At 42.3% G+C, this 26,290-nt stretch overlaps 1 protein-coding gene across 2 annotated transcripts in view; it reads right to left on the reverse strand.

Annotated features, from left to right (window-relative positions):
• Positions 1 to 16,101, reverse strand: part of SMCHD1 (structural maintenance of chromosomes flexible hinge domain containing 1) — an 83,900-nt gene extending 67,799 nt beyond the window's left edge. For both annotated transcript variants that reach the window (XM_075084774.1, XM_075084773.1), the window contains exons 1-3: positions 15,086 to 16,101; positions 2,864 to 2,939; positions 2,238 to 2,399 (exon numbers count right to left, since the gene is read on the reverse strand). In XM_075084774.1, the coding sequence (XP_074940875.1) occupies positions 2,238 to 2,399; positions 2,864 to 2,939; positions 15,086 to 15,868 (1,021 nt within the window). In that variant the 5' untranslated portion in view covers positions 15,869 to 16,101. The remainder of the gene's footprint in view (positions 1 to 2,237; positions 2,400 to 2,863; positions 2,940 to 15,085) is intronic.
• Between the last annotated feature and the right edge of the window lie 10,189 nt (positions 16,102 to 26,290).

Below are 26,290 nucleotides of genomic sequence, written 5' to 3' on the forward strand. Positions count from 1 at the left end.
TCTTTCCTCACAAGGCAGGTGCCCCAGCCCTTTGATCATCTTTGCAACCCTCCTGTGGACACTGTCCAGTCTGTCTTGTGTCTTTCTTTACTTATGGGAACAGGAACTGGACACAGCACTCCAGGCATGGCCTGACCAGCACCATGCGGGGTGATTACATTGCCATCTCTGCCAGTAACACCCCTGCACATGAAGCCCAGGTCCCAGTTTGCCTTTGTTGCTGCAGCGGTGCTCTGCTGACTCACATTCAGCTTGCTGTCCACTAGGACCCCAGGTCAGTGAGGCTGCTGCCCAGCCACACAGACGCAACCCTGTACCAGGCTCTTCGGTTATGTCACCCCAGGTGCAAGACTTTGCACTTGTCTTTGTTAAACTTCAATCAGTTCTCACTTGCCCACTCTTCCAGCCTGTCCAGGTCTCTTTGTAAGACGGCTCTCCCATCTGACGTGTACACCTCAACATCCGGTTTAGCATCATCAGCGACACTGATAAAAATCACAGTGGAGAACTACCTCATTCTACTGCTTTTGTTCTTCTTTCTCTTGCAGTCTCCATCAAATACAGAAAGCCACAGCTTTTAACAACAAATAAATTGAGAGTCCCTTGAATCCAGGATGAGAGTGGAAGAACAAACAATACAAAACATTTGCCAACAAGAAGAAATCTGACAAGTAAAATTAGCAAAAAAGTCAAGCAGCTGGAGATCTGAGTAGCCTAAGATAAGATGCTATCCAACTGCATGGCTTCAGCATCCCTAACATGCATCTCCCATTAAGCCATGCTGCATTTCACGGAAGCATGACACAGGAGCTAGAGGTGTGATTTTACAGTATTTCACTTTCAGCAGAAAGTGAAGATCTATCACCATGGCACAAATACAATGATGAGGTACGATATCTGCCAGCTTCACACAGTTATATCCTCCAAAGGAACAGCCCTGCTGTTGACAACTACGCAGTCAACAATCTTACTGTTAACAAAGAGTAGAGGGAAGGAAAAAAAAAGCTTGACACACAAAGAAAAGGAAAATGTAGGTCTGACAGACAAAACCCACCCTAATCTATCCACCAATCCTCACTGATCTACATCCCTTTCGCACTTTTTTCCTGTGTTATTATGTTTTGCCCTTGGGGAGCATTTTTAATAGTTGCCCTGGATGGCTCACAACAGCCGGTTGACCTCCAATAACTACCTCCTGAAAGCATAAGAGTAGTTCTCTCCTATGTGCAGAAATTCAGAAGTCCCTGAATCGCTTCTGGTGCACCTCTGCATGGCCTTTCTGGTCTCCTAGTATTTCTCAGGTATCTGATACTGCCTGCTGGTAGGAAAAAGCACAAATCTAGACAGAATGCTTTGTGTGGTCTAATACAGCAATTCCTGCGCACAGACACACACATATCACTGACCAAACTATTAGTGCATTTTGAGCACAGAGGCCCCAGACCTGAACCAAAACTGTCTTTGGTGGGATGGGAAACAAATGAAGTGCAGAAAGAGAGAGGAGGCAAAAGGAGAACGATACTTCAAAATACAATTGCTATTTACAGACATCGTTGAGATGGTTTTGAAACAGAAATTGCTGTGGGACCAGTACAATGCTTGAATGGATGTTTGCATTTTTTCTGTACAATTTTGAGCCTGCGGTACCTAAGATACACATACTTAAAAAGTAATCATAGCCACAGACAGAATTTTCAGGAAAGCCATAAACAAATTAATTTTTCAATAAAACAATACAAGATGCTGGTTACATATTTAATATACCAGTTAGATAAAAACTAAAGCAGCATCTTTTTAAAGAACTACTTGCTGGTTTTGATAAGTTAAGCCCTGTAGAACCACAGATGGGACAGCAGACAAAATTCTATGGTAGCTCACACAAAAACTGGTCACCAGGTTCAAACAAAGTCAGTACAGGAGACAAAAACCTGGTAACACAAATCCTGACCTGTCTGGATGATGTCTGCAAAATTATTCTCAAGACTGAAGTAATTTTACTCCTAAAATATTCAAACTTCTTAAAGAATTATTTGAGGAGGTACCTCTGTAAATCTGGATGGTTACATAGCCATTTTGAGTCATTTTTAAAGGAAAAATTTTTATAAAGCACATAGTTAATTTTTCTCTTACAGTTAAGACTGCTTTTTCACCAGCTGTAACTAAAAGTTAAATTGATCATAATCACATTATAGTCACACAAACATAATTTACACAAGATTATTTTGGCAAATACTTACGCAGCGGATTTTGCCCTTCGCTGGCATAGTACTCATACATCCCACTTTTGACAAGTGTATCATAGTGGGGCAGGAAGTCAATTCGCTCCTTGGTTGCTGAAAGCAGTGTTTGATCAACTGACTGTAGCAGATATAAAGTAACTCCATCTTGAACAAGGTTGCCTGCAGTGAAGATGAAATATAAAGTATATTGAAGAGCATTCACTGCACCAGTCAACTTCTGCGCTCAAAACTAGTACAGGTTTAGCCTCAGGTAATCTCTATATTTTCTTAGGCATTGATTACTCAGCCTTCTAGCAACATTTAATTTAAAATCCTTTCACATTTCCAAGCTTAATAATGCAAGTTTTCTCAGGTGACGTGCCATTTTTTCCTATCGTTTACAGAATTTGTGATGGAAGGTAAAAAATTACCTTGTATAACTGTCATCATACTAATGAGTAGCTGTTAAAAACTTGTTTATGAAAGCAATTTTGTAACAATTCTTGGCAAAGAATTAACTGGAAGTACAAGTCCTACAATAATTGCATGTCAGAGCATACAAATCATCATACTGTCTTTACAATCAATATAAGAAACAGCTGCATTTATTTTGCCATCTAAGATTTGCCATCTAAGATACTTACTGAAGTTCTCTTCTGTAATTTCCTTCCTGTTGGTTGTGGTGATAACAAAGTTTTCATCAGTAGCTATGCCAAATGCCTACAAAAATTGGAAGTTATTCAGTTATGACAACTATGGACTCCATAAAGTACTCAGATAAATGGGGGGTGTGGGCAAGTAGTCTTTCTATTCACTTTGCCACAAACCACTGAGAAGCAACCAAATATTTTTCCCTTATTAACTCAGAAGTAGAACACAGTTTAATTCCAGAATTTAACTCCATTTACTTTCCCAACTGAGCCAAAACTGTCTGTACTAGAGTAGTTTGGTTTTTTACCTGTTTAGAATGTGTTCTAGTGAGCAACAGGAATTTTAAGAAGAAGGAACTGACTTACAGGTAATCACCTTGAAGGCTGAGGAAGGAGACTGAACAGCTCTACTTCAGACTGCGCAACTATAACAGCAACAGTCATGATCTAGAAGGTGTCCCATATTTAACTGAAATCTTTTGAGACATTAAACCAACTAAACATTTCTTAATGTTTGATACACATTGAAGTTTTTGTCCTTTGATTGTATCATATGTTTTAAAAAAATAAAATATTTCTTTTAGAAAATTCTTTACCATTAAAACACTAAGGTATGTTCTTTTGAACTGAAACAATCTTTGCCACTTTGCTGCCTCTATCTTTGGAATAGATTACTGTAGCTATGGACTTCTTATCCTGGTTTCTATCTACATTTATATGCCTCTACATTTGCCCTCATTTTCGCACCCTGATATCCAACACTAATGTCTTTCTCAAAAGAATAAATCTGTATATTCTCCTGCCTTGCCGTGTTCAGTTTTGAAACTCAGGTAAAAGTCAGCTCTGGTTTTGTTTAACTCCATGAACCCCGTCAGTCCTGTGATCATGACTATGACAGGTTCTTTATGCACTTTTAGATTTTCCCCTGAAGCTCTTGCACTCCCTGTAGCAGCTTGCCCTCATCATTTCCCATACCTCTTCCTTTCTATCCCTAGTACTGGGACTCACAATAGTATTTTTAAAACACTGCTTAAGGTTTCATTAGAAGTCTACTTTCCATCTTTCAGTTACCTCCTCCCTGGTTGTTAAAGATCCAGCTAGTATCCATCAGCAAAATAATCAAATTTCACATAGCACTTGGTGCAAGTGAAACAAATGGAGATGACATGAAGAGATTGATGTTCAGACTTAAGAGTCTGGAGCAATTGTTACTTTTAAGCTCATCTACGTTAGATCACTTCAACTTAACTTCTCACATTATGCAAATTTCCACATGGCAAACCTGCACAGGAAAAAAAGAATTGCTCAGAGCAAGGAAAATAAGCAATAAAAATTATGGATACTATAAAACTAGCATCCTACTGTGCCATCCAAGGTTAATGGTTAATACAGAAAAACAGAACTGAAGGGTTTTACATTTGAAATGACAGATAAGCATCTTTTCCCTCCAGATACAATTACAGCTGTTTTCTTTACCTCCCAAAAGCTCTTCTGTCTCAGAACCTTATGAAAAGTGCAGTATTTACTTTAAGACAGCAAGAATTTAGGATAAGGTAGTGCATGCAAAAGACATCAGCCTGCTAATCGAGCAGGGGCAACCTCCTCCTCCTGGTCCTCTCCCCCATTCTACGGGTTAGCGTCAACTAAGTCAACCTCAGCAGCCTCTCAGGCAGAGCTACACCTGCGTTTCCTGGGTGAGCCCAGCATTACTGTATCTGCAAGCAGCAGGTCCTTTCTGCTCCACTCCAAATGGTTGTTGTTTTGAGATAAGCTACCTGGTGGGTTCATGGACCAACTCCGGCAGTCCTAACTGCAGATAACCTGCTCTTCTTGTCTGTGCTGGAATTTAAAAGGCTGCTTCCTTTCTAAACTTTGGCCAACTTGGAAAATTTCTCAGTTTGAAAGACGCAGTTTTATATAAGACCTGTTTGTTCTACTTCCTCCTTCCCTCCATCCTATACTCTCAGTTAACCCAGCCCCTGTCTCTTCCCACTATGTCAGGTAGCGGGTGAGGTGGCTGCACAGTTGTCCCATTATGTGGATGTGGTCTCCAGAAAGATGAGCTGGTCATCCCTGAATAAAAGTGAACCTACCGGGTAATTTACTTGAACAGTTAATGATGTTTCATTTGATTATGATAAACAATGTTTAGTCAAATATTTCATTTCTAAGATTCTCGCATGTTAGAGACATCATGGCATTTTTTTGTTGACTTCATATGAAGTTAAGGTTTCACTGCTGAGCCCCTTTCAGCCTAGCATTGTATGCTTTTTCAAATAAGCACTGAAGATGCACCCAATTCTTGACTTCAGAAGATTTGTGTGACAACCTAGCAGTATGTCCAGATTATAAATCTGTTGGTTATTCTTTTGCAAACTGCCCTGATGCACAATCATGATCTAGCTTTTGATAACATCAAAATCTTGAAGAGTACAACAGAATCACTATACTCAGAAATGCCTCTGCACATTCACAATGAAAGCATGTTTGGAGGTTATCGTGTTAAAACACCTAAGCAGAAAGCTTTTATTTTTTTGGACACAAAAGAAAAAAAGACTTTGGGAAAAAGAAAACAGAGACAAGCTCCAAATTAATCTACAACCTAGGGGAAAAAAAATAATTGTATATTCTCTAAAAAGAGAGGTAGATATGTGAAAAGACAAGAATTCCTAAGCACACATGCAAATGCAAAGTCAAAATGTTACAAAATTGAACAGTTATATGCACACAAAAGAGGAAAAAAAGCCACCTAAAAAGTATAGAAGATTATATCAATGAACCAAATTTTGAATAGTCTGGGAAAACAACCATAGCTGTTCACTAAGAGCCATTTACAAAATCACAGAATGGTAGGGGTTGGAAGGGACCTCTGGAGATCATCTTGTCCAACCCCCCTGCTTGAGCAGGGACACAGGAATGCATCCAGGTGGGTTTTGAATGTCTCCAGGGAAGGAGACTCCACAGCCTCCCTGGGCAGCCTGTTCCACTGCTCTGGCACCCACACAGTAAAAAAGTTTTTTCTCATATTGAAGTGAAACTTCCCTGTGTTCCAACTTGTGCCCATTGCCCTTTGTCCTGCCATTGGGCACTATTGAAGAGAGTCTGGTTCCATCATCCTGACACCCACCCTTTGGATATTTATAGGTATTGATGAAATCCCCTCTCGGTCTTCTCTAGGCTGAACAAACCCAGGTGTCTCAGCCCTTCCTCATAAGGGAGATGCTCCAGTCCCCTGATCATCTTCATAGCTCTCCACTGGACTTGCTCAAGCAGTTCTCTGTCCTTCTTGAACTGAGGGGCCCAAAACTTGACACAGTACTCCAAATGTGGTCTCACTAGGGTAGAGTAGAGAGGGAGGATAACCTCTCTCGACCTCCTGGCCACACTCCTTCTAATGCAGCCAGAATATTGTTGGCTTTCTTGGCCACAAGGGCACATTGCTGGCTCATGGTCAACTTCTTGTCCACTAGCAGTTATATCCTCCAAAGGAACAGCTTAAATTGTTTGCTGAGCACACTTGGAGATGTACTGAGTGTACACTGCAGGGTTTTGGTGCCAGAGGGCTACAGGGGAGACCAGTGTGGGAGGAGGCCATGCATTGCCCTGAGGCAGTCATAGCCCGTGCCAGAGGGCTCTCAAACTGATGGAAACAACCCACTGCATGCCAAAATTTCAACCAGAAGAGCATATGGTGCTTCTGCTCAAACATAATGGGGAAGAAATAGAGGAGACAAATGAGAAGCAACAGAGAAGATGCATCGAGGACATTGCTAGGGACAGCACTGGAGACACATTGAAAGGTTCTCGATGCCAGAGCAGGGATGGGCCAAAGGTGCTGGGGCCCATGGTGTACCCATGTTGGGGCAGAGAATTTCCCCTCCCTGTCCTCCTACTCATACAGGGCTGTGGCCTGTGGACAACCCACCAGAGCAGAAGAAAACCAGTAAAGAGCACAGAGGAGGAGGAGCAGCAGAGGCAAACCCTGCACAAGGCCATGACCTCTTGCACTGCCTGTTGCCTCACCAAAGGAACTGGGACTGACGAAGTGTTGTGCACAGGGAGGGCAAGGGAAGCTTAGACTAGGAATTGGCGGAGAGGTGTATGACAGAAGATGAGCTTGGAAAAGGGGGAGGAAAAGCACTTCCGAGTGTTTGTTTAATTGCCTTCCAGTCAATAACCAAAAGTTTGCGTTAAGTGGCAATAAGCTACATTAAGAAAAATTCCCAGAGTTGAGCCTATTTTGCCTGCAGCAGGATGTCAGTCATTATACCTGTGAAACGATACATAAGCCAAAAAGTTGTCTTTGCTCCAACAAAAGAAATGCATTATAAACTGGAGGCTCAGTCTGGAGCACTGCCTATGTTTCATGATAAATAAATAAAGCTAATAGCCCTCAATTTGTTGGTGGATGTTTATGACATGAGATTAATATAATGCTAAGAGTTTGAAACAGCCAAATGAATGCCAGATGCCCAAGAAGCTTTCAGCAAAGCAATTTACAGGTACAATAAATGAAAAGTGTGAATGAATTGTGATCTTTCTAACCCTTAAATCTGAATCAAGAAGCAAGATTCAATTTATATACTTGTTTCAGTCACGGGTTTTCTTTATAAGCTAAAAAGTCCCTCAAAACAAAACACAAGCCCACAAATCACAGACAACTCAGCAGCAGCAGACTCCTTCAAATAGGCCTCAGTTTCTTTTCTCTTTCACGTATTAGTACATAACCATAATAGCAGCAAGTTTTGATGCTATTTGATCTGAACACACACTGTGAGGCTTACTTGGCTACTAAGCGAACTAGAACACTTAACATGAAGTCAATATAGATTTTGCCTCTAGATTTACCATCTGCCTTAGAAGAGGTGTTCAACAACCAAATGTTCAACTTTGGTCAACAGCTTGCAATAACATGGATAGGCTTGAAGTGGTAAGTGAAGGAGAAATAACACACTGTAAGCACAGATTCATTGGTCTGCTTCCAGTGATCCTCCAGCCTATTACCATAAAATAATAATTTCTGGTGCTGACTTTTCAAACTAAAGGAATGGAACAGTCTCACATGTGACAGACATAAAACAATGTAACCAAAACTACAATATCTTTAGAGAAGACAATCCAAAATTTTCCACCACAAACAAGTTGTTTCCTACAATAAGTAACTTCCATACCTTTAAAATGCTATGTCTCCTCCTATGATAACTATTCCCAGCAGGCAGACGCATGAGAATGATGTGAAGAACTGGCCTCAGAGCTTGGCAATGTAGCCAAAGGATAAGAGAGACATAACAGCTATGCAACCACCTTCCACAAAGTGGCACCTAGCCCAGAAAAAAATTTCTGGCTAACAGAAGGGGACCTGAACTGTATCAGTTAAATATAAAGAAATCCAGCAATGGCATTTTCAATGCGGTTTTTATAGATACTAATTTTCACAAAACTTATCTACATACCTCAGCTACCTAACGTGATAAAAAGCAAAGCAGCTTTACTTTGAATATTTCACATTGATCCAGCAGCTCCTGTGCAGGAACTTGTTCAGGAATCTAAAAAAGGAACCTAAGTGCCACATCTGAACTCTAAGAAGCCTGTAGCCACCTGTAACTTTGCATGTGATTAACTGAATGTCCCATGCTATTTGCCAATTTATCACCTGAAAGATATACATTTATCAGTTAGCTATATGCCACACTTCATGCCACATTAAAAAGAATTATCAGTCCAAACTCAGAGAAATCTCTTCGATCAACAAATGGATGAAACTAGAAAACACATTTAAGGAAAAGGGTTTTATTCTCAAATCAGAGATTTTTTTCAAACCAAAAACTGTGTTTCAGTAGTGCTTAAGGATACGGAGATATTTGTATCACCTCTCTCAATTATTCATGCAACTAGATAATTTAAGGCAATTCATACAAATTAGCAAATACAAAACCTAATTTATAAACAGGTTAAGTGGAGACAAAAGCCTTCCTGGAAGTAACTGAGAACAACTGTATGTAACTCATAAGAGTGCTTATCACGTACTCTTCCAGCCCACTGTTGGGTCAGCTAGCCTCAACATGATGACAACCTGCTGAGGATCTGGTACTGAGCACTTACGGTAGGAGAGCAACTATGATAACAATCATCTTTAATCACAGTCTTAATGAGCTTGGCTAATGTCAGAACACAGATGTGTATCATCTTTGGACACCAACGGAAAGGGGATCTAGAAGTCTCTTGAAAAGCAGCTGCATTCAAAAAAAGAAGTTATTTCTAAGCATTTCTTGGAGCTCAAAGCAAAGAGTTGTATATTACAGAAACACAGGAACAGCCAGTACCCTGTATCTTCTGGGCAGATGGTCACTAGAGACAACCTACACACAAAAACCAGCAGTGAACACTAGCATTCTGGAACATTTTCCAACCATCCTTTATTGACTGAGTCACCTCCACCTAAAGACGAACTACAGAAGACAACATTAGCAGAACCTGAAGTGCCCTGTCCTCTGCCTACTTAAAAATTTTACTTCTTTCAAAAGTTCTTGATACATTTCTAAATATTTACAGAAAGATACCAATGAAAGGTGTTAAAGAGTGAACAGATAGCTCAACAAAAACACTAAGAACATTGCTACCTGTCACAAGATCCAGTAACAGAAGAAGTTTTAATGCGGTATCTTAAAGTAAAGCTTTATCATAATTTTGTGGAAAAACAGAGAGGAAAAAAAAAAAAAAAAGAGAGGGAAATTGCATGGCAAGCACTCTGCAGAAGCCACATACATAAATCTACAAAATCAAGTCTAGAACAACGAGTTAACTCAGACATCTTTTCAAGACTTGCAAGATTTAACAAGCAGAAAGAAGCTGGGGACCCTAGAGTTTATGCAAAGAGCATGCTGTCATCAGTAGACTTATTCAGAGTCTAGACAAATGTAGTAACTCCCACCAGACCTTCACAAGCCATTGTGTCTAAAAGCACAATCACAAATATTAATGAGTACAGCTATCAGTCAAAATTTTGACATCAACTCCATACAGCTTCCACCATCAAATACTTCCTACAGCATTACTTGTTAAAATAAGAAGAATTCGGAAGCCACTCTTCAAAAGCAAAAAAAATACTTGGTCACATCTAAGAAGCTGCACCTGGGTAACTAATGCTAAAGGAATGCAGATACTCTGCATCTGACTGTATCACCAGCACTCAAATTTGAGCAGGAACTTAAAAACCACACAGCTTTCCAAATCAGTCACCACATAGTAAGGTAGTGCCTTAGCATACAAAGGTATCAATCCTTCTTCCCACTGAAATGTCAGTAACAAAGATGCAATACACAAGCATTTCAGTGAAGCTGGAATTACAATATGACAGTTTTGGAAAAAAAACTCACAATATTGTTGCATCTTATAAATACATTACAGTACCTCCAACAGTTTCTTTAAAAGTAAAGGAAAAACTTGTTTTGTGCATGCACAGCATGTTTAAAATATATCTATTTTTACTTTTTGATTATACAGAACCTTGAAAGGTGAGTAAATTAACAGGTTTTATAATATGAAAATATAATTATTGCAAGATGGATTGGATTTCATAAGAATGGAAGTACTTTTACTGAGCAAATTTATCAGAAGAGTATCTTAGTAAGTAATCCAAAGATCTCTTAAATACATTTTAATGTACAATGTACCTGGTGATACAAAGAGCAGAAGCTGCTAATATTTTTTTCATTGTTTGCAATAGTTTCATTGTATGTTATTTATTAAGCATTGGCAACCAAATATTCACAGGGAAAAAAAAGTTTTTTCCTTGAGTTTCCACAGCTATGCTTCTTCTTAGTCCCTCTTAATGAGCATCCTTTTTTGCCTCTTAGCTTATTGATACAGTGGAATTTATTTTGGTGGACTGGCAAAATGATCTGTTTAAATAGTAGGGAGACTGTTAGGATACTACGGGAAGCTCAAGAAAAGATATGACAAAAGACGAAAAGCGAAATAGTTTGGTTTATTGCTATGTCTGAATTTTCAGTATTTACTTTCTGTACACATTAGAGACCTATACTTCCTATATATTTCTTCAAACAAGGAGGTCACAGCAATGACGCAAAGTTTCAAGAGAATTAAAGAAGCATTTGTAAAATGTGTTCAAGTCCTACTTAAATAGTAACACTAATTTTAGTACCATTAGTTCTCTTCAGACTGGTACTTCACCTCAAAGCCTCTCGAAAATCCCTTCGCACATAGCAAAACTTCTGTGCAGTTTTCAGCACGGATAACTTTCTGTTTTAAAAGGAACGTGACTGCTGTAAGTGCCTGGAAGGATTCCTTCCAGCTTAGCAACAAACTGAAGCGCTCCAGCTTTACTGTTTATCTAGGATTAGCTGCCAACAAAGTTTAGTTCCGTTCTGCTCATTGCAGGTAAATATTTTCCAGTTATACTCTAAACACCAGGACAAGCAGTGGGGCATATACCTAACAGAAGACAACAGGAAGGTGTACAAGCATTAGTACTCCCAAGAAGAGGTGGCACTCTGTATTCAATTCACTTATTCACCTTAAAACTTCGTGGTTCTGGGGACTGAAAATACATGACTGCTCCACATATGCTCAACAGTGCTCAAATGGAATAACAAGGCTAACAGATCATTTTTAATTAAAAGATTTCCGCTTTAAGATTGATCACTGCAAGGAAGAAGAATGAGGACTAGATATGCTCCAGCTTCTTAGATTTTTTTTAAAAAAAAAAGTTATAATTCTCACACACACGCTCAGAAGTAAAGGCTAATTTATCAGTATATAAAGCCACATCCAACCACACTGCCATGCATTAACTTGTAGTTTGGGGACAGTAACAAAATTTGCTGAGGTGACAACAAATATTTGCTTAAAAAAAAACCCAAACAACGCAAAAGTTGAAAAAATTAATAAAGACTTTTAATAATGATGGAAGGATATTTTATATGGCCACAGACAGAAAGGACACGAATCAGCTCCTAAATCAACCTCTCAGTGGCTGAGTCTCTTGTCTAAAGAATCAGTTATTTTGGTACACAAACAGGAAAAGACTCACTTTCTCTCTGCATTATGAAAAAAAGCTAGTCTCAGAAGCAGCAGCGTAAGACCATGCCTTCAGATATTCAAGTATTTTCAACTCAGAATCATCACATACTGCAATCAGGTTTAATTTAATTATTTTTTCAATATTTACATTCTCCTTTGACTCCTTCATATTCAGTTATATCCAAAGGAATTCTCTTACACCACAGGAAGATGTTCACGGCAGAATTAGTCCCAACAGTTTAATATTTTTGGCACCCTTGTCAGACATTACCACCCCCACAGCCCAGTTGACAGACTAGAAAATACATGTGCACCTTCGCTGCTACAGTAGAACCTTTCAGTTGCAGAATAAACTGTCAATGAAAGTTGATTTGAAGCTGAGCCTGTACTGAGGTTGAGCCACCAGACAGGATATCAGTGGAAACAACGCTGCTAGATATGTAGCATTTGCCTGATCATGGACTCAGATGGTCTCTAATAGCTTTAATTGGAGAAAAGCAAATTCATCTTAGTCTGAACAATCCAAAACTTATCAAAACAACCTTTCTTCCTGAACTTTCATCACTTCCCTGACACATTTTCAGCACCATGAAGTGTGGAAAGTCTGTCCCAATCAGGTGAAACCACAACACCTTCTTCTTGAAAGCAGTCAATTGCAACATTCAAGAGGTGAGAAATTTGACACTTTGGAGTACAACACCCAGAGAAACACAAACAATGCGCAAAACTCCCAGAGACACCGAAATGCAAGAACACTCTTCCAGAAGCCTAAGGAGAACCCCTACACTGTTGGTGTAGGAGACATCAGATGTCAAACTTCCTGGACCTCATCCTGTTCAGTTTTCACTGTACCAGCATTTACTGGTCACGTCAAACCATCTGTCTCGGCATGCTTTCAGAGTTAGATGCCCATATGAAAGATAATGAAAGCTCCAAGGTGCAAAGAGTCACTGCACTGAAATTAGCTGTGACAGAGGCATCCTGACTGAACTCACAGACAGTCAACACATTGTTGGAGAAGGCCTTTCTCTAAGGGAATGATCATTTGAGGTTCTTGTTACCCTTAATGCCCGAAAACAGCCTCCAGGACTGGTGATAAGGATTAGGGTATTGACATGGTAAAAAACCATACTTGAAAATTTTACTTTCACAGGCACCAAATCCAAACACGCCAAGTTCTACTTTGCAGCACCAAACTTTTCAGTCGCTATGTTGCGCATCTGAGCAGTCTGCCCAATGGCATTAAAGTACCGACTCCACATTGTCCATACGTTTTTGAGACAAGAAAACCATGAAGCTGTTTGTACCTAAGATTTGCCACATCTTGTGATGATGGCTTATAGCTGTATAAGACTGCAAATATGTCAAATGCTCTGTGAACTACTGACCACCATGAGGATGCATGGAAACGGCAGTCACCAGAGTGTGCAGCATATACAAAAAAGCCGTGAAAAGAAAGGCTCCCTTGTCTGTAACAAGTTGCAAATTAGCGTTAACCACAGCCCATTGATTAATTAAAAAAGCTTAAAAAAAAAAAAAAAAGATGGGTTAATCTTCAACATATTTGCCCTGAATACTGAAAATATGAAGTATCCTTGCAAATCATCAGCTAGGTAGAGTTGAGATGGGATCCATTAAGACAACTCTTGGAGGAAATCACGTAATAGTCATAATTACTCATAGGAGATACGATCCCTCTAATGACACTCCATTAAGGAGGACGTTGGTTCTCTAGAAGGCCTTAGAGGGCCACGAACCCACTGCCGAACTTCTCAGAACATTACATAGCATGAAGTGTGCCGATTTCTTTATTCCATTCAGTCACTTGTTTCTTCCAGTCTTCTGAACTTTAGGGGCTCTGACCAGGTCAAGGGATGTGCTAACACTCCATAGCCAAGTTACTGCTGAGTAGTAGCGCCTTAAACAGCGGTACAGATTCCATACCTCTGACAGAATATTAATGCATCATTTTTAACACTGAGGTAGAACTGTGCAAGGAGGTGGTAGTCACATGTGACAGCTACTCCTGTCATTGATAACTCAAAGCTTCCATTGCAGTAGGAAACCATTGTATTAAACGCTGTCCAGACATAGCACAAATGAAACAATTTCCTTGAAGAGTTCATATCCTAGAGAACAAAGTACACTGGATAAAGAAACTGAAATAGAACCTTTTATCAGCCCAAATTAGTGTGCAATTTACAGCTAACTTTCTTGAGCGCTTCACAACATAAAACGCGCAGGCAGCTAAGAAGTTTATGGCATTTACTACTCCTTCGGAAAACGAAACCAGGACAGAAAATGGGCGATGCCTACTGGTATCGCTAGCACACTAAAGTAAACAGCCCCTACGTAGAAGTAAATCTCCACCTCCAAGAGATCTGAGGACAGAGTCAGTTCTTATTTCCTATAACGGAAGGAAAGAGAACTGAAAGCACGCGCGAGACAGCAAAGAACAAGCCAGGTGAAGTATTTAGCTGGCAGCCACCGCCGCGGACTCGGGAGAGGCGGTTACAAGGGCTGAAGCCGGGGAACGACGGGCGCTGACCGCCAACACCTTGGACAGCAGAACCGCCACGGCTGCGGCCCCCCGGTGCCGGCCGCCCTGCCCGAGGGCGCCGCCCCGCGCCGCCGCCGCTTCGCCGCGCGGGGGAGCTCCCGAGCACCCCGCTCCCTTCCCGCCCGCCGCCAGGGGCTGCTCCATTCACACCGCACCTCACCGCACGGCCGACCGCCCTGCTGCTGCCCCGGGGCGGAGGGGGTCGCGTTTTCCGCCTGGCGGGCCCGGCGTCCGGGGGACGCGGATCCCGAGGCAGCGGGCGCGTTCTTCCCTCGACGCCCACCCGCTTGTCCCGACAAGAAAGTTTGGGGGAAGGAGGCGGGCGCGGAGACCCGCGCCTCCCCCCCCCGCCACACACACACACACCCCCACCGGGAAGGCGGAGGAAGAATCCCGCCCCGGGCCGCCCAACAGCCCCCGGCCGGGCGCGCGTGCCGCCGGTGCCGGCCCCCCTCGCGCCTCCCCTCGCACGTGGGGCTGCCGAACGTTCGCGGTAGTTGGGGAGCGCGGCGCCCCTCGGCCGACCCTGTCCCCGCCGCCGGGGGGGCGTTAACGCCGCCGCCGCCGCCCCGCTCGCCTTCCCTCCCACCCTCCCTCCCTCCCGCCCCCGGTACCTGGCAGACGGCGCTGCGGAAGGCGCGGTAGTTGTCCTTGCCGTAGCTGAGCACTTTCTCGTCCGGATCCGCCTGCTCCTGGCGCCGGTCGAAAAGAAAAACGGTGCGGTCCCCGTTGCCGCGAGGCGTCAGCAGCACCGGCCTGCGAACCCCGCGGCTGCCCCCCGCCGCCGCCGCTGCCATGTTGCGAAGCCGAGGAGACGGAAACCGTCCCGCAGCGATGGCGGCGGCAACAGCGGTATCTATCGCCTGACTCGCGAGCTCCCCCGCCTGGCGCTGGCCAGACCTTGGCGCGGAAGCCCCGGCCGGGAGCGGGAGGAGGAGGAGGAGGAGGAGGAGCCAGGGCGGGGGCGGGGGCTGAGGCGCCGGCACGCGCGGCGGAGGCCCGGGATGGGGTGGGGGGGCGCTGCGGGCGGCCAGGGCCGTGCTGCCGCTAGGGGTGGGGCGGGGCCAGCGGGGAGAGGCCGGGAAACGAAAGCGGACCTCAGCGCCGCGACCTCGGAACGAATTCACGCCGTCCGCCCGCGCCACTTCCGCCGCCGTGGGGTCGGGGCGGAGCGGGAGCGGGAGCGCGAGTGCGGCGCCGCCGCCGCCGCTGCTGCTGCAGCTGCAGGAGAAGGGGGACGTGACGGCGGCGCCGCCGCGCAGGCGGCCTGGGCAGGGAAACCGGGTGCTGCGCCCGGCCACCGCACCCGCACCGGCGGTCGTTTGACGCGCCCGATGCTGTTGCACGACGCCTCTGCGGCGCGGGGCGGGGGTGAGGCGGCGGTGGGGGCCCGGCATCTGGAGCGGTGGTGTAGCGGGGCTCGGCCCTGGGGTTGGTGTGGCGGAGCTGGGCCTCAGTCCGGGGCCGTGAAGTCCTCGTTCGCCTCCCTCGGCATATACGCTGCGGGATGGAGACCTGTCACCTGCTGTTTCGCAACGTTAAATGCTTGACACGCCGTCCTCCTCTGAAGGAAATAGTTGATGTGTTGTCTTCAGTCTTAAAATCACATTTAAATTAAAAACGTACTTAACATTTTAATGAAGTTCTTGCGTTTTTTGTATATGCAAACCCCTAATGACTTTTGCATTGTGCCATTATGGAAGAATGGCAGGATTAGACTAGTGGTAAAACTGCAGTTGAAATAAAATAATCAAGAAATAAATACAGTCTTCACGGTCTTTAAGGAACCAGCAAAACACACTTGTCAGGAAACTGTTGGGAACTTTTGATTTCTCATTTGTTGTAGGGCAGACTAACAGCTTTTCCTCCCGTTACGAACAGCAGGGACATAGCTAGGATTCGCTTTATAAACAAGCTTAGAGAAATTCAACAACCACAATTTATGCGTCCAAGTTTTGGGCAGGTGCAGCTTTTGCTTCTGATGGGGTTAACCTGGAGAAACTGGATGTGTTCAGAGTTTTGTGTGTTCTCCTTGTACTTGCAGTTCATCCTTTCATGCTGCGTGTTGTTCTTAACATTCTGAGCTTATGGATAGCCTTTCAGTATTGCCAATTGAGCATAATGCTTTAAAGAGTTTCCTCAGTGTTTGCTGTCATTTCTGAGGGAAGTCTCTGGTCTAAGAATACAGTTGTGAGTGGAAACATTTTTTATTTGTAGTCATTCTTTAATCTGAGGGTGACATTTTCATCGTCTGATACAGCTCCTTGTACAGACTGATACCTGGAAGACGCACATGGCTGGACACTGATATTTGACCTTCAAGCCTTCTAAAAAGATTATATCCCCCCCCTCCCCAGTTGTAAATTGATGACGTTCAAGCTTTCTTTGTACATAATTGCATGTTCACTGATCTCTCATTTAGCAGTGCTCAAGGGGTATGTAGTGTGTGTAGTGTTCTTAGGGTAGGATTATGAAATGAAAGAGAAAAATGAAGGAACACAGCCCTTGTACGTGCTTTGTCCTGCTTGTTTAGAAAAGGTATGAACAGGAATGCTCAGAAGAGTGCAGATGATTCAGTTCTAAGGACTCTTAGCTTTGTAAGGACTGTGGTGGCACATAAGGGAAGTTTGTAAAACAGTGGAAGTGACAAATAAGTAACAGGAAGACAACCCCATCATGCAGGATCTTAAGTTCATGCAGTGTTGCGGAAGGAGAGAGAGTGCCTTTCACTTGTAAGAGAGAAGCAGAAAATACGCTTTATTGATATAAAACTGAGTTAGCAAAGTTCAATGGTAAATGTGACAGTGGTTTAACATGATCTGATGGCAAGGTACATGTCATTATTTACTGCATAGAGGACATAGAGGGTCAGACAAAACTGTCAGGGAGACCCTCCCATTGAGTCATGAGGTTCTGAAAGGACCCTCTTGCTTACTGAACTCCACCTCAGAGAGGAGTCTAGGTGCAGCTGGATCCAATCCTAGTCCCAGACTTGGTCAATGATTTATGTCTAAAAGATTATATATGTGCAATCAGTCATTTATATCACTTAGTTAAGATTTCAAAGCTTAACATGCTATTTGTCACTTGCTGAGGATCTGCTGTGGCAAGGAATCTCTCAACCTCAAGGAGTAACCCTGAGAGGCATCTCCACTCGGGGAGATGCTGGTGGGCAGCACGCTGCTGTGCAGGACAGCTCAACAGGCTCTGTGTTGTCCACTACTTATAGAGTAAGGTGACTTAGAGTCAATTTGCATACCAGCAAGATGTTTGGGTCACCGGTCCAGACAGCCATTGGCCACTGTCTTGCCATCCATCCCCAAAGTCCACGATAAGTGACACCCAGTGGATGACACCCACTGGTGGTTATGGCTCGCCCGGGGGGTATGGGGACGGGAGGACCACACTGCCATGCTCCACCCTGTGGCTATAGTCAATTCTTCTTAGCTTCACAGGGTGGCAGTACACTCACCTCTTGCCTCTGTGCCATAAATAGTATATCAATAATTTGTGTGCTTATAGATCCACAGTTAAGTAGACAGTAAAGCACTGCTATTTGTTATGTGCTAATTTGTATGTTTTGGGTGGTTGATGTCGGGTTATTTGTTTTATCATATACCAAACCTTTATATACAATATAATTACAATAAATAGGCATATTAATGTTAGAGTTAATAAAATCACAACTGGGTGAAGCATAAGATTAAACACTCCTGTTGCTGTTGGTGACCATCCAATAAGAGTTTCCCACCAATGGTGTTCTCCATCCCTCTTCACTCTTTCCAAGACATGGTGTATCTCTTCCCTATCAAGATAAAGAGTTTTGCATCCATTGTTTTGGACATGTTCTAGCAGCTGACACAGGTCATCATATTGTAGTAGTTACTTCACCAATATGAGATTCATTCAGATGGGGGTAAGCAATAAATATTGACTCAGTGATAATTAGATTATAACAGTTGGTAAGATGTAACAAGAGCTGAGTAGTCTAAAGTCGCATCCCATAACTTTAGTAAAGTTACAAACACAAATATTTGAGTGATCGCTTGTATTAACAGTAATGTTATCTAAAAATATAAAATCACAAAGAATTCTCATACAAACTCATCCTTTTTTCAACACATGTAGGTACAGTTTCAGGGGCTTCATGAGGATGTATTTCAAAGTGGCAAACGTTTTGTTCAGTGTCAAGACAAATGTCTTGGCCTTTGATGGTGTAACTCACAAATAAGCCCTCATTGTTCCCATACAATGTATGCATTAACATCAACAGTTTGCCATTTGTTTCTGTTTCGTTGGCCCACATTCTTTGTTCTGATGGATAGAGAATATATTTCCATTTTTTTTCTAAGTATGTTTCAGTTCCATGCGTGACCACAGCAGAAGGATTTAAATCTCCGTTAGCGGAGTGCATTCCCATACTCCCAGTGTACTTAAGATGAGCTTGAGACCATGGCCTTGTAGGGTTCTTTGATCACAGGTTAAGAGAAGCAGCATTGTTGGGGTTTGGAGTAGTAACACGAACACAGCATTTCCATTTGTCATCTTGTAAGAGAAAAACAGACTTGTTTCAGTGGGGAGAGTCCAAACAGGTTACCCTGTTAAAAAGAAGAAAAAATCCATCGTGCACTAATTCTGTGTCACCACCACTATAGATAGCTTCTCAGGGAAGTGGGCGCCGAGGTGCAGTAAACGTTACAGGCACAGTACCAATGGATGGTAGAGTGACCATCACAGGCAGTCCTGGCTGTCATGTTGTCGGGTATTCTCTTTTCCCAGTAGGTGGAGTGCTAAGCTCAGTTTTTGCGAAGAATGCTCGGTTTACAGGGCTTCCGGTAAGTCCATATCGATTGTTTAATTGATGGAGGACTCTGGGGAGTCACGCGTCCCACTGAGCCTCATGTGCGTTGAGATTCCTTTTCAACGAGCCATTAGCTCTTTCTACCATCCCATTTGATTCAGGGTAGTATTTAATTCCCTCTTGTTTTGCCCAATTTTGCACTTCCTTACACAAAAAATGTGAGCCATTATCACTTTGGATAACATTGGGGTAGGTAGATTTGAGAACCAAAACGATAGCCCTCTCACTTTATTTGGCCCATCGTCTCTCTGACACTTACACTGTCGCTCCTGCAAGGATGTATTGATATCCTGCAGAAGGTCCGAATGGTCCGATATAATCAATTTGCCATGTAGATCGTGAAGTTTTCCCGTCATTGATATGCAGTGGTACTTCAGCAGGATGATTCGCATGTAATTTCACAAGTTTTTCTGTCTATAGGCCAGCCTTTACTCTGTGCAGCAAAGTGCTTCTTTACCTGTGTGGTCTAGGTTTTGATGTAACCATTCTCCCAGTCAACACCTCTCAGGATTTAAGGTGCTTTTCCCAGTTTTTGTTAGCTCATCTACCTTTTGATTCCACTTTGTGGCTGGCTGATTATCCTTAACATGAGCTTTGACCCATCCCATCTTGAAAGGTGTTTTCCTGGCTTTATCTGGTAATAATTGCCAGTCTTTGTTTCCTCAAACTGGGGATCTATTTGCTTCCCAGTTCAAGGTTTCCCATTGGCAGGGCCACTGTGTGGCACAAGCCCAAATAGCATAAGAGTATGTATGTGATTTTTGCTCCGTTCTGTGCTGCCAGAACAACTGCTCTTATTTCTCCTACTTGTGCACTGCCTTCACCTTCTTCCATTACTTGTTTGCTGGTGATATCTAATGCAACAGCCTTACATTGTTATTTACCCTTTTTGCTGAAGCATCCGTAAATCAAATGCTTTCTGTTGTTGTACCCTCAGTGAGGGGTGGTGCATCCAGAATAGGTGAAGGTTTAAAAGGTTGTTGTAATGCTAAAGGATCTGTTTTTATAGGCATCTGCAATTTGGAAACCTTAGGGTGTCCTTCAGTTAATCATGTTTTCTGCAACTCACGTTAGGTAGGCATACCATTTTCTGATAGTGGGTTTCTGTGCAACTCCTTCTGGGGCAGCAGTCCCCTTTAGGATTGCTTCCAGTAAATTAAATGGTCCTCTGATTTGCACAGGTTGTCCCTGTTGTATTTTCTCAACTTGTTTAACTGCTCAGACTAAAGTTAAAAGTCCCTTTTCCCATTCAGAGTATTGTTGTTTTGTTTCTTTAAATGCAGTTAGGCTAAACAATAAAGGTCTTTTTTGCCCATCGGGGCCAGTTTGGAACAGGTTACAGTAAGTAGCATGTTTGGCGAAACCCCATTCGGCTCTGTTAGGGTTGCAGGGGTGTACTGGTCCCTGTGACTGATATGGTTTTAATTCTTCAGTTAAGAGTTTTGACTGCCTATTTATGTTCTAACTTCCACTCCCAAGGTTTACCTTTCTGTAAGAGTGAGTATAATGGACAGGAAATGATAGAAAATCGAGGTACATGCTTCCTCAACATCCTAAAGTTCCCATTAATTGTTGTAACTCCTTCCTTGATTGGGGCATTTGCAGCTCTTCAATTTTTCTTAAAGTATCTGGAGGAATCATTGCACGGCCTGCTATCCACCAAGTACTTAAAAACTTTACTTCTTTACTTGGTCCCTGACATTTTCCAGGTGGACTCTTAATTTCTGCTTTATTTAGTGTTTGCAATACTGCTGTGGCTGCTTCCCACCACCTTCTCAGGGAAAGTTCCTCCAGTCAGAATATCATGAATATATGGGTACAGTTTCACTTCCTGGGTGAGTGAGACTGTCTGTAAAAGTTCAGCATGTCCAGCATGAGCAGTTGTGGGTGAATGTTTATACCCCTGTGGGAGTCTGTTAAAGATATATTGTATTCCCTCCCAGGTGAAAGAAAGCCTTGATCTCCTCCTTTAAGGGAACCATAAATAATATATCTCTTCCATCTAGTGCCGCCTTCCATGGGTGTGCAGCTGCTTGTGAAGGAGCTGTTAGGTTTGCAATGTTTGGTACAGCAGCTGTTAGCAGGGCTGTATTAGTGTTCAGGCACCAATAATCAATTGTCAAACGCCACCTCCTGTCTGGTTTCCAAACTGGCCAGACAGGTGAATTATATGGGGAGTGGGTTCTGGAGATAATTTGTTGTTTCTCCAACCAGCTATGACATCTGAAATTCCATTTCATGCCACAGCAGAAATTGTATATTGCGGTATGTTAGTAATTTTTGACTCAGGGAGTGCAGGGGCTGCACTACGTGCACGAGTGAAGTGCATTCACTGATGCTTTCCGATTTCTGCCGGGGTTGGGGTTGATGTTTGAGTCAAAGGACCACATGCCATTTGCAGTGGCAGGTTCCAGGTTCGTCCATTTAAAACATCAAAACCTAAAGTATTTTCATGATGGTCTTTAATTGCAAAATGAGTAGTTAACATGCCCTTCTTGCCTGGGAGCCATAAATTGACCCTGGTGGTTTGGCACACAATACTCACTCTGTTCACACCAGTAATCTGAAGTCTTTGCTGCCTGGATCGCATGCCCAGCTTCTCACATCTTGTGTTACTATTGAAGTTTATGTTCCCCAATCTATTAAAAATTTCAGTGATCGACTGTTGTGGTTTAACCTCAGCTGGCAACCAAGCACCACACAGCCACTCGCTCACCCTCCCTGCACTGGTGTGTGGGGAAAGAATCTGAAGAGCAAAAGTAAGAAAGCTAATGGGTTGAGATAAGAACAGTTTAATAATTGAAATAAAATATGATACTAATACTAGCACCAATACTAACAGTAACACTAACACTAATAATAAGTTGTAATGAAAAGGAAAACAACGAGAGAGAGAGAGAGAGAGAGAGGAACAAAACTCAGAAAAAATAAGTGATGCAACAGCTCACCACCTGCTGACCAATGCCTAGCCAGTCCCAGAGCAGAATCCTGCCCCCCAGCCAACTCCCCCCAGTTTATATACTGAGCATGACATCATATGGTTTGGAATATTCCTTTGGCCAGTTTTAGGTCAGCTGTCCTGGCTGTGCCCCCTCCCAGCTTCTTGTGCACCTTCTTGCTGGCAGAGTATGGAAAGCTGAAAAGTCCTTGACTTAGTATAAGCAAAAGTTTTGCTTAGTAAAAACTAAAACATCAGTGTGTTATCACATTATTCTCATAGTAAATCCAAATCACAGCACTATGCCAGCTACGAGGAAGAAAATTAGCTCTGTCCCAACCAAAACCAGGACAGTACAATCTATGTCATGCCCATGTTCCATATTTGCCAATATATTTCAATTAATCATCACCCCTTTTCCTGTCTTTTAATATATCCACACAGATATCATTCCCTTAGTCTATAGGCTATCCCTCTGAAATGTCTGTTGGGTTAATTTAGTCCATGGCTTTGGGCTCCATCTGCTGTAACAGCCCTTCAGGGCAAGAGAGATGGTGTGTGGTGTTGGATTGTTGCATGCTGAAGCCAGTTCTGGTTCTATCATTGCTGCACTTTGCTCGGTTTCATAAAAGTTCATTCTTCATTAATCTGGGTGATTCTTACTGTAATACCATTGACATGGCATATAACAACTATAGTAGTAATGACATACAGTATTACACAGCAATTACCATAGAGTTTAAATGATTGGCTATTCTCACCCAAAATCAAATCCCCTTGAGGTGCACATCAGACTTCCCCATCCTTCCACATTATTTAGATAATTGATATTTGGATAGTAAGTATATCATATACATGTAATGAAAATTGCTGTCTCTTCACTACAATAAAGTGCACAGCCCCTTTAGTAGGGCTTGTTGCAGTGCCACAGTCTATTGAGTGATACTGGATGCTACTGCCTACATATGCTTTGTAGGAACTAAACTACAATTTCCAAATTATCTAACAGAAAGTGCTGCTCTTTCTTAAGGTAACAAAGGTTTTGTATCTAAGAAGAGGAGCCTGTGGCATCTTGCATTTAGAACTCCATAGACCTTTGATATGGTCCCTTACAAAAAGTACCTTGGTGAGAACCCCTGATGTGTGAAACAAAACAGCATCATTACTTGAACCGCTGAGGTGTGAAATGACAGCATTATTACTCAGAAAACCACCTGATAGACAGAAACCAAACAATAGAAATAAACAGTGAATTGTTATCATAACATGCAAGCTAAGGTAGATGTGGAGGAGTGGGTTACTGAAGTGCTATCTGGTATTTTTATTTACTTCTCAGTTACTTAAAAAAAAATAGTGAGCAACTAAAATGACAAAATTGGTGAAGCACAATCCAGTTAGTCAAGCTGAGAGGACTGTAAAGACAGTCCATGAATCTGAGATATCTGACCAATGTGATAACAGATTAAATTATATTTTTAAAAATTGAAGGCAACACAGGGAGAGATGGTGCAGGAGTGGGAGGGACAATGAACCCTTCCTTCACCCTCCTGTGATCCAAATTAACTCTATCAGCTGGGCTTTGTGAGTAAAACTCATGTAAATTCTCACTGTTCAATGTGTACTTCATTAACAAAAGTACAATGTGACATGCACATTTAAAATCCAATGGAAATAATGGCTCTGATGACTATGGACAGGATATAACTAGTTGTGGAAAGTGTGCCTAAGACAACTGGGATTTCCAAACTGAGAAGATATTTTAGATAAAAGTATAAAAATAGTAAAGAAAATCAGGAACTTCTAGTCTATCTTATAAAGCAAGAAAAAGGGACATGGAGTTCTATTAAAAAACATGCAGATATACAGGAAGATATACTTTTCATAAAACATTTGATTCAACTGTGAAATATGTTTTCACATAGTGAGAATTAATACTTTAGTGAGATATAAAACCATTTTTCTGTATATAAATAGAAAGGAGATTAAGAACTCAAAAAAATAAACAATTACATTATTACCAGGTGACATACAAATCATATACTTTGGCCCTAGGATAAAATATCCAAATATTACTGAGTAGGAAGAGTTTAGGATGAAAAACAAGTCATCCCATATCTGATTGTTGTAGAGTTTTTTGCATCATTTTCGAAAGACATATTAGGAAGGAGGACACCAGACTAGATGGATACTTGTAGGATTTAGCCTGGCAGCTCTCCTAGGACTGTTATAGAACTCTATGAGGGAAACCATGACAATACCAAGGAACCTGTCTGAAAAGTGAACTAGCAAGAAGCTCTTGCCATTCACCCACTGGAAGCAAATGACTGCAACCAAAAATGCAGTGGTCATGAAGTTTGATAGCAGTCCACTGCATCTTGTGAGTACCAGTCAGCTCTCATGGAAAATTAATGAGGATGGACCAAGCCTTAAAAAATTTATTCCTCTGTAAGACAAAAAGATATAAATGATTCTTGAATAAGTATGTGAAAACATGTATCTGACAAATACTCATTGGGAGAAAACATAGGTTTTAATTTGTGGAAAATCTGTTGCAGTATAAGATTAATGTCTTCAAGCATTAATATTTTAATAGAATGCTGTTGCTGTTACACTTGCAAATATTTTTTTTTAGAGACCATGTCTGAAGAAGTTCTTCCAACCACACTCTTACACGTCATAAAGACTGGGATCAAATACATCATGCTCTTTTGTAAGATGTGTAAGAAATAGGAAACCTTCATAAATACATTATCACAGAAAAGGTCCTGCTGCAGGTGTGGGACATTATGCTTTTCAATTCAAGTCGATATTGCTGCTACAGGGTCTTATTTGAGTATGTTCTAGCCTTTTTTATGGCTGATTGCCATTACTACTTGCTTTTTCTCTGCAAGGCTGCTTCCTCCTTTTACTCTTCCTATCACCTTGGCTTTTGGCAGTGATTTCTTACTCTTCCCTTTTACCCTGGGCTAACAGCAGGTTTCTCCTGAACCATCAGGTGTGCCTTCATCACCAGCTCCAGTAGCAGTGGCACCTTGGAGTCCAAGCCAAAAGGCCAGCAAGACTTGTTGACTGCTTAGTCATTTAAATGTCTCTGCATGGCATTAACCCACACTCCAGATTTTGGGATGGTGACACAGTAACCATTGCCCTGTCTTCCTGCTTGTTGGCATCTTTTGCCATGCAGAGATTTTTCAAGCGTGTATCACAGTATTTGTTGTAGCACACACAAAAGACAGCTAGGATTTAAAGAGCTTCTAGGCTAAGCATTTGTGTGCTCAACATCCATAATAAAACACCTGAGGAATATCTTCTGAGTAATCAATTGGGTGGGAAAGGTTGATCTTTGCTGGTTGCTGGAAGAGATCCTCAGTGATGCTGAATTGCCATTCCCTAATCTCTTTTTTATTCCTTTACAATTTTGTATCTTTCAAGTTGGTGGTTTTCCTCTTAAAAAACCTACACTTGTCTGAACAGTGCAACCTCTGGCTGTAGTTTTCCCTTTCTTATCTTGTGTGACTCTACTCTGCAGCTTTCCTTATGATTTTCTTACAGCTGATAGCCAAACCCTTGGGAGAGGGAGATGACAGTAAGTCACTACACAGTATTAGTCAAGCAGAGCCCATAAGTTTGATGTCCTCTTGTTGTGATTTAACCTGACAGGTAGCTAAACACCACACAGACACCACAGTAAGACAGGGATGAGACCTGGGGAAAAAAAGTAAATTTTTTGGGTAGAGGTAAAGACAGTTTAATAGGACAGAAAAGGAAGGGAAAATAATAATGATAAAAGAATATACAGAACAAGTGATGTTCAATGCAATTGCTTACCGACTGATGTCCAGCCAATTCCCAAGCAGCAGTCGTCCCTTCCCCAGCCAACTCCCCCCAGTTTATACTGTGAGCATGATGTCATATGGTATGGAACATCCCTTTGGCCAGTTTGGGTCAGTAGTCTTGGCTGTGCCCGCTCCCAGCTTCTCACTGGCAGGGCATGAGAAACTGAAAAGTCCTTGACTAGTG

Source organism: Phalacrocorax aristotelis, chromosome 2 (genome assembly GCF_949628215.1).
Source record: "Phalacrocorax aristotelis chromosome 2, bGulAri2.1, whole genome shotgun sequence".
Taxonomy (NCBI): Eukaryota; Metazoa; Chordata; class Aves; order Suliformes; family Phalacrocoracidae; genus Phalacrocorax; species Phalacrocorax aristotelis.